The sequence below is a fragment of the Plecotus auritus genome, assembly GCF_963455305.1.
Source record: "Plecotus auritus genome assembly, chromosome: 6".
NCBI lineage: Eukaryota > Metazoa > Chordata > Mammalia > Chiroptera > Vespertilionidae > Plecotus > Plecotus auritus.
In genome coordinates, this window is record NC_137773.1 from 109,850,826 (window position 1) to 109,864,459 (window position 13,634).

General features: G+C 38.6%; 2 protein-coding genes across 5 annotated transcripts in view; one reads left to right on the forward strand and one right to left on the reverse strand.

Moving 5' to 3' along the window:
* Positions 1-13,634, forward strand: part of CNOT6 (CCR4-NOT transcription complex subunit 6) — a 92,668-nt gene that overhangs the window by 73,774 nt on the left and 5,260 nt on the right. For 2 of the 4 annotated variants that reach the window (XM_080672807.1, XM_080672810.1), the window contains exons 11-12: positions 3,616-3,818; positions 5,809-6,137. In XM_080672807.1, coding sequence (XP_080528933.1) covers positions 3,616-3,818; positions 5,809-6,021 — 416 coding nt within the window. In that variant the 3' untranslated portion in view covers positions 6,022-6,137. Of the gene's footprint in view, positions 1-3,615; positions 3,819-5,808; positions 6,138-13,634 lie in introns of those variants that run through there. The other 2 variants (XM_080672808.1, XM_080672809.1) reach the window with 2 other exon arrangements.
* Positions 10,968-11,509, reverse strand: LOC308250340 (transcription elongation factor A protein-like 8). Its single transcript, XM_080672812.1, has one exon. It carries the CDS (start codon positions 11,409-11,411, stop codon positions 11,058-11,060), a length of 354 nt encoding a protein of 117 aa, XP_080528938.1. The 5' UTR covers positions 11,412-11,509; the 3' UTR covers positions 10,968-11,057.

A 13,634-nucleotide genomic window follows, 5' to 3' on the forward strand; every position in this document is an offset into this window, starting at 1 on the left:
GGGAGGGCAGTTAGGGGTGACCAGGCCAGCAGGGGAGGGCAGTTAGGGGTGACCAGGCCAGCAGGGGAGGGCAGTTAGGGGTGACCAGGCCAGCAGAGGAGGGCAGTTGAGGGGGACCAGGCCTGCAGGGGAGGGCAGTTGGGGGTGATCGGGCCTGCAGGGGAGGACAGTTTGGGGGGACCCAGGCCTGCAGGGGAGGGCAGTTAGGGGTGACCAGGCCTTCAGGGGAGGGCAATTGGGGGTGACCAGGCCTGCAGAGGAGGACAGTTAGGGGTGACCAGGCTGGCAGGGGAGGGCATTTAGGGGCATTCGGACCACAGGGGAGCAGTTAGGCATCAATCAGGCTGGCAGGGGAGTGGTTAGGGGGTGATCAAGCTGGCAGGCAGAAGCAGTTAGGGGCAATCAGGCAGGCAGGCAGGTGAGCAGTTGGGAGCCTGCAGTCCTGGATTGTGAGAGGGATGTCCGACTGCCCATTTAGGCCTGATCCCAATAGGATCGGGCCTAAATGGGCAGGCGGACATACCTCAAGGGGTCCCAGATTGGAGAGGGTGCAGGCTGGGCTGAGGGACACCCCCCACCCCCCATGCACGAATTACGTGCACCGGGCCTCTAGTCCTATATAATAAAAGGCTAATATTGATATGCAAATCGAACGAACGACAGAACAACTGGTTGCTATGATGTGGACTGACCCCAGGGGGCAGGCACTCAACACAGGAGCTGCCCCTTGGTGGTTAGTGTGCTCCCACAAGGGGAGTGCTGCTCAGCCAGAAGCTGGGCTCACGGCTAGTGAGCCCAGCAGCTGTGGCAGGAGCCTCTCCCACCTCCGAGGCCCTGCTAAGGATGCCGGCTTAGGCCCGCTCCCCCAAGGGGTCCAGAACTGCAGGAGAGGGCGCAGGCCGGGCTGAGGGACCCCACCCCCAAGTCACAAATTTTGTGCACCGGGCCTCTGGTAACCCTTATAATATCAATTCTAAGTACAGTCAAACCTCTAAATCAACAAACAGCAAGTGTTGGTGAGCATGTGAAGAAAAGAGAACCCAAGTACGCTGCTGGTGGGAATGCAGACTGGTGCAGCCACTATGGAAAACAGTCTGCAGTTACTCAGAAAATTAAAAATGGAGCTGCCTTTTGACCCAGCCATCCCACTTCTAGAAAGGAATATATCCTAAGAGACCCAGAACACCAATCAGAAAGAATATATGCACCCCTGTGTTCATAGCAGTGTTCTTTATAATAGCCAAGATCTGGAAACAACCCAGGTGCCCATCAGTGGATGAATGGATAAAAGAGGTGTGGTACGCTTACACTATGGAATGCCATATGGCTGTAAAAAAAAAAAAAAGAAGAAGAAGAAGCTCATAACCTTTGTGACAGCATGGTTGAAACTGGAGAATATTATGCTAAGCGAAATAAGCCAGTCAGAGAAAGACAAATACCATATGATCTCACTTATATGTGGACTTTAATGAGCAAAATAAGATGACGAACAAAATAGAACCATAGGCATGGAAGCATGGAACAGACTGGCAGATCTCAAAGTGGAGGGTGGGGTGGGGACTGAAAGAAATTAACCTAAGAACATATATGCATAGCCCATTGACACAGACAACAATGTGATGAAGGCTAATGGAAGGGGGGCAAAAAGGGGAAGAGACACAGGGGGAAATGGGCGACACATGTAATATTGTCAACAATTTAAAAAAACCAACAGTATTTTAATAGCAAACACAGGGAAAATGTCCAAACTTGATAAATTTTTTTAAATATATTTTTTTAGCCCTAACTGATGTGGCTCAGTGGGTAGAGCGTCAGCCTGCAGACTGAAGGGTCCCAGGTTTGATTCCTATCAAGGGCACATGCCCAGGTTGTGGGCTCGATCCCCAGTGGGGGCATGCAGGAGGCAGCCAGTCAATGATTCTCATCGATGTTTCTCTCTCCCTCTCCCTTCCTCTCTGAAATCATTAAAATATATTTAATAAATAAATTAAAAAGGCAACATGAATACTACCCTATTTCTTTTAAATATATATATGTGTGTGTGTGTGTGTGTGTGTGTATTTATTTATTTATTTATTTATTTATTTATTTATTTATTTATTTATTTCAGAGGAAGTGGGGGTAGAGAGAGAGAGAAAGAGAAATATCAGTGATGAGAGAGAATCATTGATTGGCTGCCTCTTGCACGCCCCTTACTGGGCTGGGGATTGAGCCTGAAACCTGGGCATTTGCCCTGACCTGCAATCAAACCATGACCTCCTGGTTCATAGGTAGGTAGATGCTCAACCACTGAGCCACTCCGGCTGGGCCAACCGTGCTAATTAAATGGAAACTAAAATAAATGTTTGTCGAGCTCATCTTGTGCTTAGGAAATTGGGGAAAATAGTGTCCAGGGATGGTAAACTTGCTTTGTAACTAACTGGTGGTATTCTCTTTCATAGTTGCCACTATATATAATAGGACAATGAATTCTAATCTTAGTATTTTATACCAAGTAAATAATTTAGGCTAAGTAAAACCTACATACTAAGATGTTGATTATGGTGTTAATTCTTTTTAAAAAGTAGAAACAGGCTGAGTTTTTTAAAAAGGAAAGGTTTTAACAAATGTTATACTCCAGCTCTGCCTGTTGTATTGTACAACCATTTTAAAAAGATAGCCCTAGCCGGTTTGGCTCAGTGGATAGAGCATCAGCCTGCGGAGCAAAGGGTCCCAGGTTCGATTCCAGTCAAGGGCACATGCCTGGGTTGTGACCTCGGTCCAACCTGCAGGAGGCAGCCAATCAATGATTCCCTCTCATCGATGTTTCTATCTCTCTCTTCCTCTCCCTTCGTCTCTGAAATCAATAAAAATATATATTATTTAAAAATAATAATGAAAAAAGGTGGTTCAGTGTAGCTCAATGGTTGAGTGTCAACCTATGAACCAGGAGGCCACGGTTTGATTCCCGGTCAGGGCATATGCCCGGGTTGTGGGATTGATCCCCCCATTGTAGGGCGGGCAGGAGGCAACGGATCAATGATTCTCTCCCATCATTGATGTTTCTCTCCCTCTCCCTTCCTCTCTGAAATCAATAAATACATATTTTTTAAAGGTCACATCGTTCATGTGAAACGGTAAAGCGAAGTATAAAATATTCAGTATACTATGATTAAAACCATGTACAAATGGATTTTTTAAAATATTTTTATTTATTTCAGAGAGGAAGGGAGAGGGAGAGATAGAAATATCAGTGAAAGAGAATAATTGATCTGGGCATGTACAAATGGATTTAGACAAGTTCTGGCGAATGTAAAAACCCATTTAATTTTTTTAATTTTTTTTTTTTTTTTATGTGCCTCAGACATGAAACAGCTCTGGCCACCGACACAGGCATCAAGCTAGGATGAACTAAGGACTTTACATCTGCTTTGCCCCTGATTGATATAAGAGCAACACCACCAATCAGGTGTCTCCTTGCCCATTGCCAGGGGGTTAAAACCCCATTTTAAAAAGTGGGAAGATTTTAGAAAGTATAATATAAAACTACTTACAATTGAATTATCTTTTAAATTATGTTTTATACCGCATATGTTATACTTGACCTTGTAAAAAGTCCATTTGTTTTCATTCTAGGTGTTGTAGAATATTTGAGCACTGGTGGAGTAGAAACAAATCATAAAGACTTTAAGGAACTGAGATATAATGAAAGTCTTACGAACTTTAGCTGTAATGGGAAAAATGGGACAACCAATGGAAGGATCACTCATGGTTTCAAGTTAAAGAGTGCCTATGAGACTGGCCTGATGCCTTACACAAATTACACGTTTGATTTCAAGGTGAGTTTTGGAATTAGTAAACTTGTAAAAACTTCCTTTTTTAAAGGAGAGTCTTATTACTTTGTCAAGTCTTTAAAATGTGAATATGTGTTCAGATTAGGCCATCTTGAGTTGGTTTACAGGAATATTCTAAATAACTTAGAATTATTTCCCGTGTAAGAAAGCAGATGAAGTAATAATAGTAAATCCCGAGTTAACTCTTTCATCTTTTGGGGTCAATTATGTTTTTTATAGACTCAATACAAAGCTGGATTTGCCATACCACAGGCCCTCAGATAACGTCATTTTTTTTCAACATCATTTCATTATAATGTTGATGAGATGCCATGGGAACTTAACTCTTGTTTATATCAACTAGCCTCTGGTAAAATTCATTTCATTATATGTTGTTTTGCTTAAAGTTGCAGAACCTATCTAGCCATTAAATAAGAACTTACTGTATCTAGTTTGGTGTCAGTTGGGGTGAGGTGTTCCATCTCTCATGTTAATTAAACTGAAACCTACTCCTTGAGTGCTAACATGTGGTTTATTGTTGGCCATTTTTAAGTTGCTAAAATATATTTTATGCCTTATAGTTGACAGCTTATAGTGTGGAGACTTTCCTTAGTGATTCTCTTTATTTTTAGTATCAGCGGTTATTTAGGGTTTGTGTTCAGCTGTCCTTTTTAGCCTCCTTTTGCATTTCTGCTTTCTTGTATCTTAGTCTTCCATTTCTAACCTGATGGAACACGAATCATTCAGGTTAGATTATTTATTAGAGTGCAAATACTAGTGTTAACTGGTTCTTAATTTTGGTGGGGAGGGCTCTTTAGACTCTTTAAAGAAACTGTTGAAAACCATGATAGTTTTTTATTTGACTTTGGGGGATCCCCAGTACTGTAGGTAATTATTTAGTCCTGGTAACAGATGAGTGTGTCAAATTGAAAAGAGATTAGAGTAGACTCCGGGAAAACTGACATGTAAATGACAAAAACCATAGAGGGGAAACCAGGACTGTAGGAGCTTACCTGCCAAGGAAATAAGGCCTTTCTAGGAAAGAGTAGTGAAGGGTGAGCTTCAGAAAGGTGCTGGTGAGGGGTGTTTCCCTGGAGCGGTGGGCAGGAACACTAGCGCGAGAGGTAAAGAACTTAATGGTGAGGTAGTAAAAACTAACTTGGAGATTCTCGTTTCTGACAGCCTAATTGAAGAAGTATGGGTGATAACTCAAAGGGGAGAGATTAGGGATTTTTTTTTTTCTTCGTTCCTGCTAGTGATGTAGAGATAGGAAGGAGACCTTTGAATATATTTAATACTTTTGGCCAAGAACATGTAGAGGAGCATGTGAAGTTACATGGAGGACAGGAAAAGCCAAGAGGTGCTTAGCTATGTGCTTGGTGCTGCTGAGGACATGCAGGGCAGGGACAGCCTGGTCTCAGCCACGTAAGTAAGTATGTAGTAGGGTACACATTAGCATGGGAAGAGAATCGGAGGTGGTGGGAGGTATTAGTGGGTTACGAAGATCTTTGGAAAGTGATTGAGGTCCACACTTGAAGGTTAAGAAGGAATTAACCAGGTGACACGTAGAAGAAAGTGTTCCGGGCAGGGAGTGCAGCATGTGTGAAAGCTGTGGGGCTGGAAAGAGACTGGCGCATGCAAAGAATGTTTATCCCCCTCCCCCCACCCTCCAAAAAAAAGGGGGGCTAGTATAGCAAAGGGGTAGTAAGGAAAGAGAAGCAGAGGCCATATCACAAAAGATCCTTTACGTCTTATTAAAAATTCTGAAAGGAACCAGATAGGAAAATGAATGGTTGAAATGCTTAAACAGTCTTCATTCTGCAAGGTTTGACATTGGGGGACCATTTGGCTCAGGTGGTACTGCCTCTTCCCACATGCTAATGAAGTTTTTATGAAACATGCCTGAAAGGGTATGTCTTAAGAGCTTTCGGTATTTCAGTGTTATCTTATGTGGGGTCTTGTTTGTTTGTTTTTTTTATTTCCTTCTGATTTTCAGGGTATAATTGACTACATCTTCTATTCTAAGCCTCAGCTGAACACCTTAGGCATCCTGGGACCTCTGGACCACCATTGGCTAGTTGAGAATAATATCAGCGGCTGTCCACACCCACTTATCCCCTCCGACCACTTCTCACTTTTTGCACAACTGGAGCTCTTACTGCCTTTCCTGCCCCAAGTTAACGGCATTCACCTTCCTGGCAGGAGGTAGTCAAGTACTTCAGAAGACGACCTCAATTTCACTTGTAAACTTATAAAAAAATCTGAATATAGGGGAGTGAGATATGGCCATTAGGGATTTTTTTTTCTTAATGATGATTTGAGTTTTCAATCTGATTATTTGATAGGGATATAGTGTGAAATCCAGGTGCTAGCAACAGACAAATTCTGAGCCCAATATGCTTTATATACTGTTGGACAGGGATTGGTGTGTTTGCACCTATCTTTAATTTGTTACCAGTAATTTTCCTGTTTCTTCTATCCAATATAGTATTTTCATGCCTTGAAATAGGAAAATGTTTGAACAGCATATTCTCTTTGCACAGAAATCTATAGTACTACTTTTTTGAGGCCAGTAATAACATCCAGAGACCATTCTTCCATACTTTACTCCCTTCTTTTTCAGACATATTTGTAAAATACAGAATTTGAATTTAGCCTTTATGATTGTATATGATCCACAGAAGACCTGATTTATGAAATTTTGTACTAAAAAAATCAGATTTGGAAATAATTGTATTGTAAATTAAGGCTAAGTTTTTGTTTTTGTGTGTGTTTTTTACACCGGTTTCACGTGTTAAAAAGGCCAGCTTGTAAAAGAAGCTGCAACAGACTTTCTCTGCCGAGGAGTTGCACTGTTGGGTTTTCTTGGCTGTTTTGTGCTACTTTGTTATTAAATGGAGAAACTTACTCTTTAAACCTATTTAAATCTTAGGACATTTTTTCGTGAATTCTGGATTTTTACAAAAACTATCTACCAGGACAGATAAGCTGAGCAGTGATGATCTGTAGGCATTTATGGACTGAATATAATGATATATGTACATTCTGATATTTTTAAATTTTTAACTTTTTTAAGTTAAAAAATTACAGCTGCTTAGATACAGCTTTTTAACTCCTTTTTGAGAAACCTCCTGTCTATCTCCACTGTGCCTGCCTAAATTGTTCTCACCAAACACTGCCTGTGCATGCAGAGAAAATCTGTGCATCTTCTTTTATAGTTTTTAAATACTGTTGAACATTTGTGAGGATTTTATGGAAATGCTTTTATATGAGCTGTGACTTTTTTCCCATTGTAAAGCATTGAATATCACATTTTGGACTTAGGGTGAATCCCTGGGTCTTTGCTCACTAGACCCAAGCACTGCTTCTTAGTGTCATTCACAGTGCTGTCACCCAGAATACTACTATCATGTGAAGTCTTTTTGTTTTCCATGTATTCCTTAGTCTCCATGTTTTTATTTTAAAAAATCATTCCTTTTTTTTTTTTTTTTAGGTAATTTTCTGTTTATGAAACAGTATAAATGAGATGTATTTTCAAAACAGGTCCTTAAGGCAATTCTTCAGATCATTTTTGAAGTGACTAAGCTATTTTAATATGTCAACCAAGATAAAAGTTATATTGTACCCTGTATATTTGCCCATAGTGCCATTAGTAGATTAGAGATTAAAGCCAGCTTTCACTTTACAAAGTTAACTCGTATGTATTCTGGTCTCATTTATTATCATCTCAAAACTAAAATTAATTCAGAGGGAACTTGGTCCAACGGCTTTTGTTTCAACTGCAGGCAAGGGAGGAAAAGAACACCATGTGAGCATTAGGGTGAAAAATGGTGAAATGATAATTTTTACACAGAGAATGAGTCATTTTGGCTGATAACTTAAAATTTTATGAAAAAATGTTCACATAAATGTGCTTATTTTGTTTTTAAGAGGAAATAAAATTTAGACACTGCTTAAATAATTTTTTTTTTCTTTTAGAAAAAAATTCTCCAAAAGCTGTTGATCTTGAAATTTTGTCTGGGACCTGGTTTCTTCTTTGAGGTTTTTTAAAGATTTTGTTGTGGTGGATTTTTTTTTTTTTTTTTTTTTTTTTTCTTTTTGTTTAAGTTGTGCTGACACCAAACACATTCAGTTTATAATCAATACATTGAAAAATTGGTATTACTGATGTAGAACCAATGCATAACTTTTTATGGGGGTTTTGTTTTATTTTTTTGTAAAGTGTGAATAAAGGTGTGTTTACTCATTTTTCCTAAACACTGTGTTGGTAATGTGCATCATGACAATTTCCAGAGAAGGCGATCTGGAGCTGGTTGGACTGATGAAACAAAGGAAACTTCTTTTCCTCTGACCTACATTATGTAATAACAGGTCCAGAGAGCTTTATGGAAGGGGAGGGGAGCGGCACTTACTCATTTTGTATTTGTTAATGGAGGATGTATTCTTTTCATAGATGCTGGAAGTAGAGTGCACTTGTTAGAAGCTAAAGGTTTGAGCTTTACAGAAAATGTCTTCATCTGTATTTGTTATTGTTATAATATATTTGAATTGGGGGGGGGCAGGATAGTATTAACATTGTTGATACAATGGCCTGTTATGTCTTGAAAATATTTGTCCTTGCCTCTTCTAGGCATACTGCATTCTGTGCGGTCAGTTTGAACAGCTTCTCCACCTTATTGAGATAGTGATGAATTGATCCAAGAGTGTAGACTTACAACTATAACCTTCAAAAGAAAAAGAAATATTTTGAATCTGTAGGGAATCAACAGTCACACCAAAATAGACTGTGATACTTTTGTTAAGCAAAGTTTTGTGTTTTAAATATTTGTGTCCTGAGTAATTTTCAGTCTATACTCTCTAAAATGCAATAAAAACTAGTATGTTTTCACAGTATAGATTTTTTTCCAGAAATTCTGTAACAAATACATTTAATGTGATGTTGCCATAATGTAATTTCATTGTTCTTGCTGGATATATCCATGTTATGAATGTTTTACAGAAAATTTGGGCTGTGTTTTCTGTTTTAATGATCAGAAACTTGGACGCATTCGATTCCTTGTTGTAAATCTCCTGAGGTACAGTTAACCATATTAGTGGTAATTATTTATGCTTTGAGAATTTAAATTATGTTCATTAAAATTAATTTATGGCATAATTTAAACTAAAGTTGTAGATATGAAATGTTGATTGCAACTTTAATCATCCTAGAAGATAGTCAAGGAACATCTCCCAAGAAATGTGTTTTTATTTTTACCTGATTTAATGACAGCCAGGAAAACTTCTTTTGAGTTAGCACTTTGAAACCTAAGGACATTATTAATAGGGTGGAATGCACTTCTAAATGTTGAAATTAAAATATCAAAGCTCTTCCAATATGCAGGTTTTCAATAGTAAATCCCAGTTTTAGTATTCCATTTTTTACTAGTTAACGTCATAGGATTTGTTTCCATAGTGATTTTTAAGGTTTTGGGGTCATGACATATAAGAACAAAGCCAACCTAGGCAAAAGAATTACAGCAGTTTGTTCTTGTAATGAACCAGTCTGAATGCACAGAACAAATGCTGCAGATAATTCAAAGAACACTTCAGCAAGTGTTTCTCTCATACTCATAAACAGTTCTTCAGGATGTTCTGGTATGTTGAAGTAGTATCTAAAATTAAGTATCTAGTTTTTATTCACAGTACATTATATTGTGTGATGCACTGGGCTAACTTTTGTTTATTTACCATTCATGTAACAGAACCCAGCACATTATCTGCACTAAGCTCAAAGAATGATGCCTAGGCAGCTCTTTGATAAGGGTAATGGGAAACTGAGTATGTACCTATGGACCAGAGGTAACAAGGGCTTTTACTGTTATTTTCAGTGGAACCTTCTTGGTCAAATTGTAACTAGCTAGTATTATATTTATATACAGGGTCTCTCTTTCTTTACCAATGTATTTTCCTACTCATAGCCGACCAATAAATTCAATATTTGTTTCAAATATTTTTAAAGTGTAATGTGTATAGCTGTAGTATTTTCAAAAGAGTACTGAGGTTTGAAAAAATAAATGTTAATCAGCAGACTACATATTTAAAATTCTGAGTAATCTGGGGCAGGGTTATAACTCACCCTTTGAAAGGGAAGAGTGATTGGGGGACAGACCATGATTCTGTAGAAATGGTATAAACTTAAGGATTTCTTCAATGGCTGTATTATTCTGTTAAAACTCATATCTTTGCCAAAGTTCAGTTTTATATTTAGGCAACTAACGATCCTTTGCATTGAGGATTGTTGTTGTTGTTACCATATACCTCATAATGACTTCGTATGTCTTCCATCTTTTGGAAGGAGATTGACATATTTTAAATAAATATTTTTAAATATAGCAGCAAACATTGTGTTGGTGGGATTGTACTAATTACATTAAATGTTTTACTTGTTACATGTATGTTTTGTTGTATATAAACGTTTAAAATGAATGACTTCCCAAGTCTTCAGGACATTATCTACATTTACTTTTTAGAAACTACTTCTATAACAAATAAATGTAAATTTTTATGTAGATATTGGAAAAATCATTTAAAATCAGGAGACAATTTAGATAAAAATAATGTTTTGCTGAGATGTCCACTTTTGTGTGTGTGTGTGTGTGTGTGTGTGTGTGTGTGTGTGTGTGTGATAATGGCCAGTTTTATTCCTCTGGCTAAGAGATCCAGAGGTGATTTGAGGTTTACATTTTAATAGTTATTTCAAGAGTTTAGGTGACCCCATTGCCTTTATAAGCTGATTGCAAATTATTTCATTCTTATTAAAAAATTTTAATTGTCTGTGACACAAGTTCATTAAAAAATACATATAAGCAAAAAGAAAACTCACACCACACAGAAATAAGCAGTTAATTTTTTGATGTATATATATGTATGTATGTATGTATGTATGTATGTATACACACATGCACGCACACACAATTTGGGATTTTTAATGTACATATGTGAGCTGACACTAAATATGCTTTGCAACTTATGTTACTTTACAATATGAAATGAACATATTTTCATGCATTTGTGTGAAACTTCCCAATTGAAAAATAGACCTGGAGAATAGGTCAAAATACAAAATCCAGTAAAATGCTGGTTAACAAGGAAACTAAAACAAAATTCTGCCAGATGATTAAAAGTAAAACCAAGGTAAAAGATACATCAGAATATGCTAATAGAAAGCAGGGGCCAGATTTTACTATCAGATTAAAAAAAAAGAATTCAAGGCCTAAAGCACACAGGATAAGGTCGTCTGCGTGAATGTCTTTGCTTCCAATGCATCATCACAAACTTGTTCCTTACTCTTCTTATTTCTTCCCTAAGCCTTTCCATCTCATCTACTCCTCTTAGTATTTCTTCAGGGTCCAAATGCCTAACGGGAGTGTCCTCTTTAAATGCCTGGACAGGTTGAGTCAGCCCGCTTCCAAGGTTTCCTTCTGCTTCCTGGCTTACACCTGCTTCAGAAGGTGGAGGATTTCCTTCTGCCTCCCTTGGCACATCTTCTGAAGGGTGGTCTTCCTTGGCCTTTGGCATGTTCTGTGGTTTTCCTTCATTTTCTTCACAAGACTTTTGCATGTTGAGTATTTTTTTATTATTTCCTTTTTGAATAAATTAATCCTGCAGGGAACCAGCAGATTTTTCTCCTTCTCTCCTCACTCGATTTGTGTTGCGCTCAAAAGGCCAAAAGTCCTGAAAGGATCCGGGGCACTTTTCTTCTCCAGCAATAGGGAGCTGCTACAGGGAAACAGGCCGATGTCCACTTTTTAAAATAGGCTTTTTCTACCTATACTTTTTTGATATATAATTTTACTTCTATTTGTAACAGAAGTCATATTCCTTCTTATAACTCTAAAAATGTATTTAAAAAGTTGATGTATGTTTATATTACTTTATAAATTCTAGTTAATGTTCTTTAGAGGAACAAGTACATGAAGAAACATGAACTATAGAATACATTTAGAATAAACTTTTCAGGTTTTAGGTAATGATGTTACATATACTGAGAATTTCCTTGTATTTAGTTACTCAAATCTAAATTAATTTTAAAAATAAGCTTTCACAAATACTGTAAGGACAATTTTAGTATAAGGTTATAAGGAGAATCTTAGAGTTTTTACTAGAATTTTGGGAATATTTCTGGAAGTTAATTTCCTCTAAATAATAAAATTAAAAAATGTGCTAAGTAGATCGTTCCCCAAATGAGTCTTAACAAACTAGTCTAAAGCTAGGGATTGGGAAAACTGCTGAATTGCAAGGTGTCTTAAAAACCAGTTTCTACAGTTTCCTTAGCAACATTAGCATGTTTAATCAAATGAGTAAGATGTCAGTTTGCTCACTTTCTTTGAACTGCAAACTTGGAGACACTGTCATCTACTTGAAAGCATATTAAATTATTTTGGGCTTGTCAAGGGAAACTTTGCTCACTACACCAGTGTGACTGGAGTGGCCTCGAGCTCTTAATGTCGAAACTTCAGCCTTCCTAGCATGTGAGTCTGAGCTGCAGGTCCTGCTGGTTTCAGTGTTCCCCCTTCATGCCAATCCTGCTAGTGCTGTTTGTTTCCAAAGTTGATGTGATTCTTCAGACCTGGTCCGTGAAATATATTAAAAATAAGACTGAAGGTATGACGGAAGCCAGTTAGGAGAAATCTACAAAATACTGGACTTACTTTCTGTTTATTATTCACACTGATGCAGGTGAGGGTATAGGAAATGTGTGCAGCTGGGAATGGAGTGGATTTCTGGTGGGGAGTGCACTAGAGTGGCTGGGACACAGTAAGTCCCTTTTGAACCTTGAACCATATGCTGAAGTTAGAACTTCATCCTGTAGGTGGTGGTAAAGAGCCATACAAGGTTTTTTAAATGCAAGTCACACTACCAGGTTTGTATTTTAGAAAGGTCACTCTCAACAGTGCTGTGGAGGATGGAGTAAAAGAATAAGACTATTTAACTGGTTTCTGACATGCTTCAGTTGACAGAAAATAAACTGAGGACCGCTTACAGGGTAGTAAGAGTAGAAAGGAAGGGAATTTGAAATGTTTAGGAAATCCTGTATAATAATAAAAGGCTAACATGCAAATTGACCAAACAGCAGAATGACCAGTCGCTATGACGCACACTGACCACCCGGGGGCAGGCGCTCAACGCAGGAGCTGCCCCCTGGTGGTCAGTGTGCTCCCACAGGGGAAGCGCCACTCTGCCAGAAGCCACTCTCATGGCTGGCGAGCGCATGGTGGTGGTGGGAGCCTCTCCCATCTCTGCGGTAGTGCTAACGGTGTCCAAGTGATGGCGCCCAAGCTGTCAGTTGGACATCCCCCAAGGGATCCCTGACTGCAAGAGGGTGCAGGCCGGGCTGAGGGCTTCCCCACCCCCGAGTGCATGAATTTTGTGCACTGGGCCTCTAGTAGAATCAATAAGAACCTTGATTCCTGCCTCATTTATTGTGTGAGAAAAGACAAGTGAGTTTTGTTGGGTCACTCCTTGTCTCCTTTAGGCAGGCCCTGACTCAACATCTCTCATGTCTTTACCAGCAAGGCTTTAATTTTTCCTTCACTAAGCTAAAACATTTTGATCAAAGAATTTTGTTTCTCGCGTTGCATTTATTTCCCATTATTTTTCATTCCAATTTTAGTCTGCAAAGGAGATTCAGTATGCCGCTACTAAATAGTTGAATAAATCCAGAAATAATAAACGATAGCATTTGATGTCAATATAATTGTTTTAGCCTGTTTTTCTTCTAGAGTCTAGACTCTCATATTCTTGATAATGGTTTCAGTGTAAAAAGACTCAATAGAGGGTACT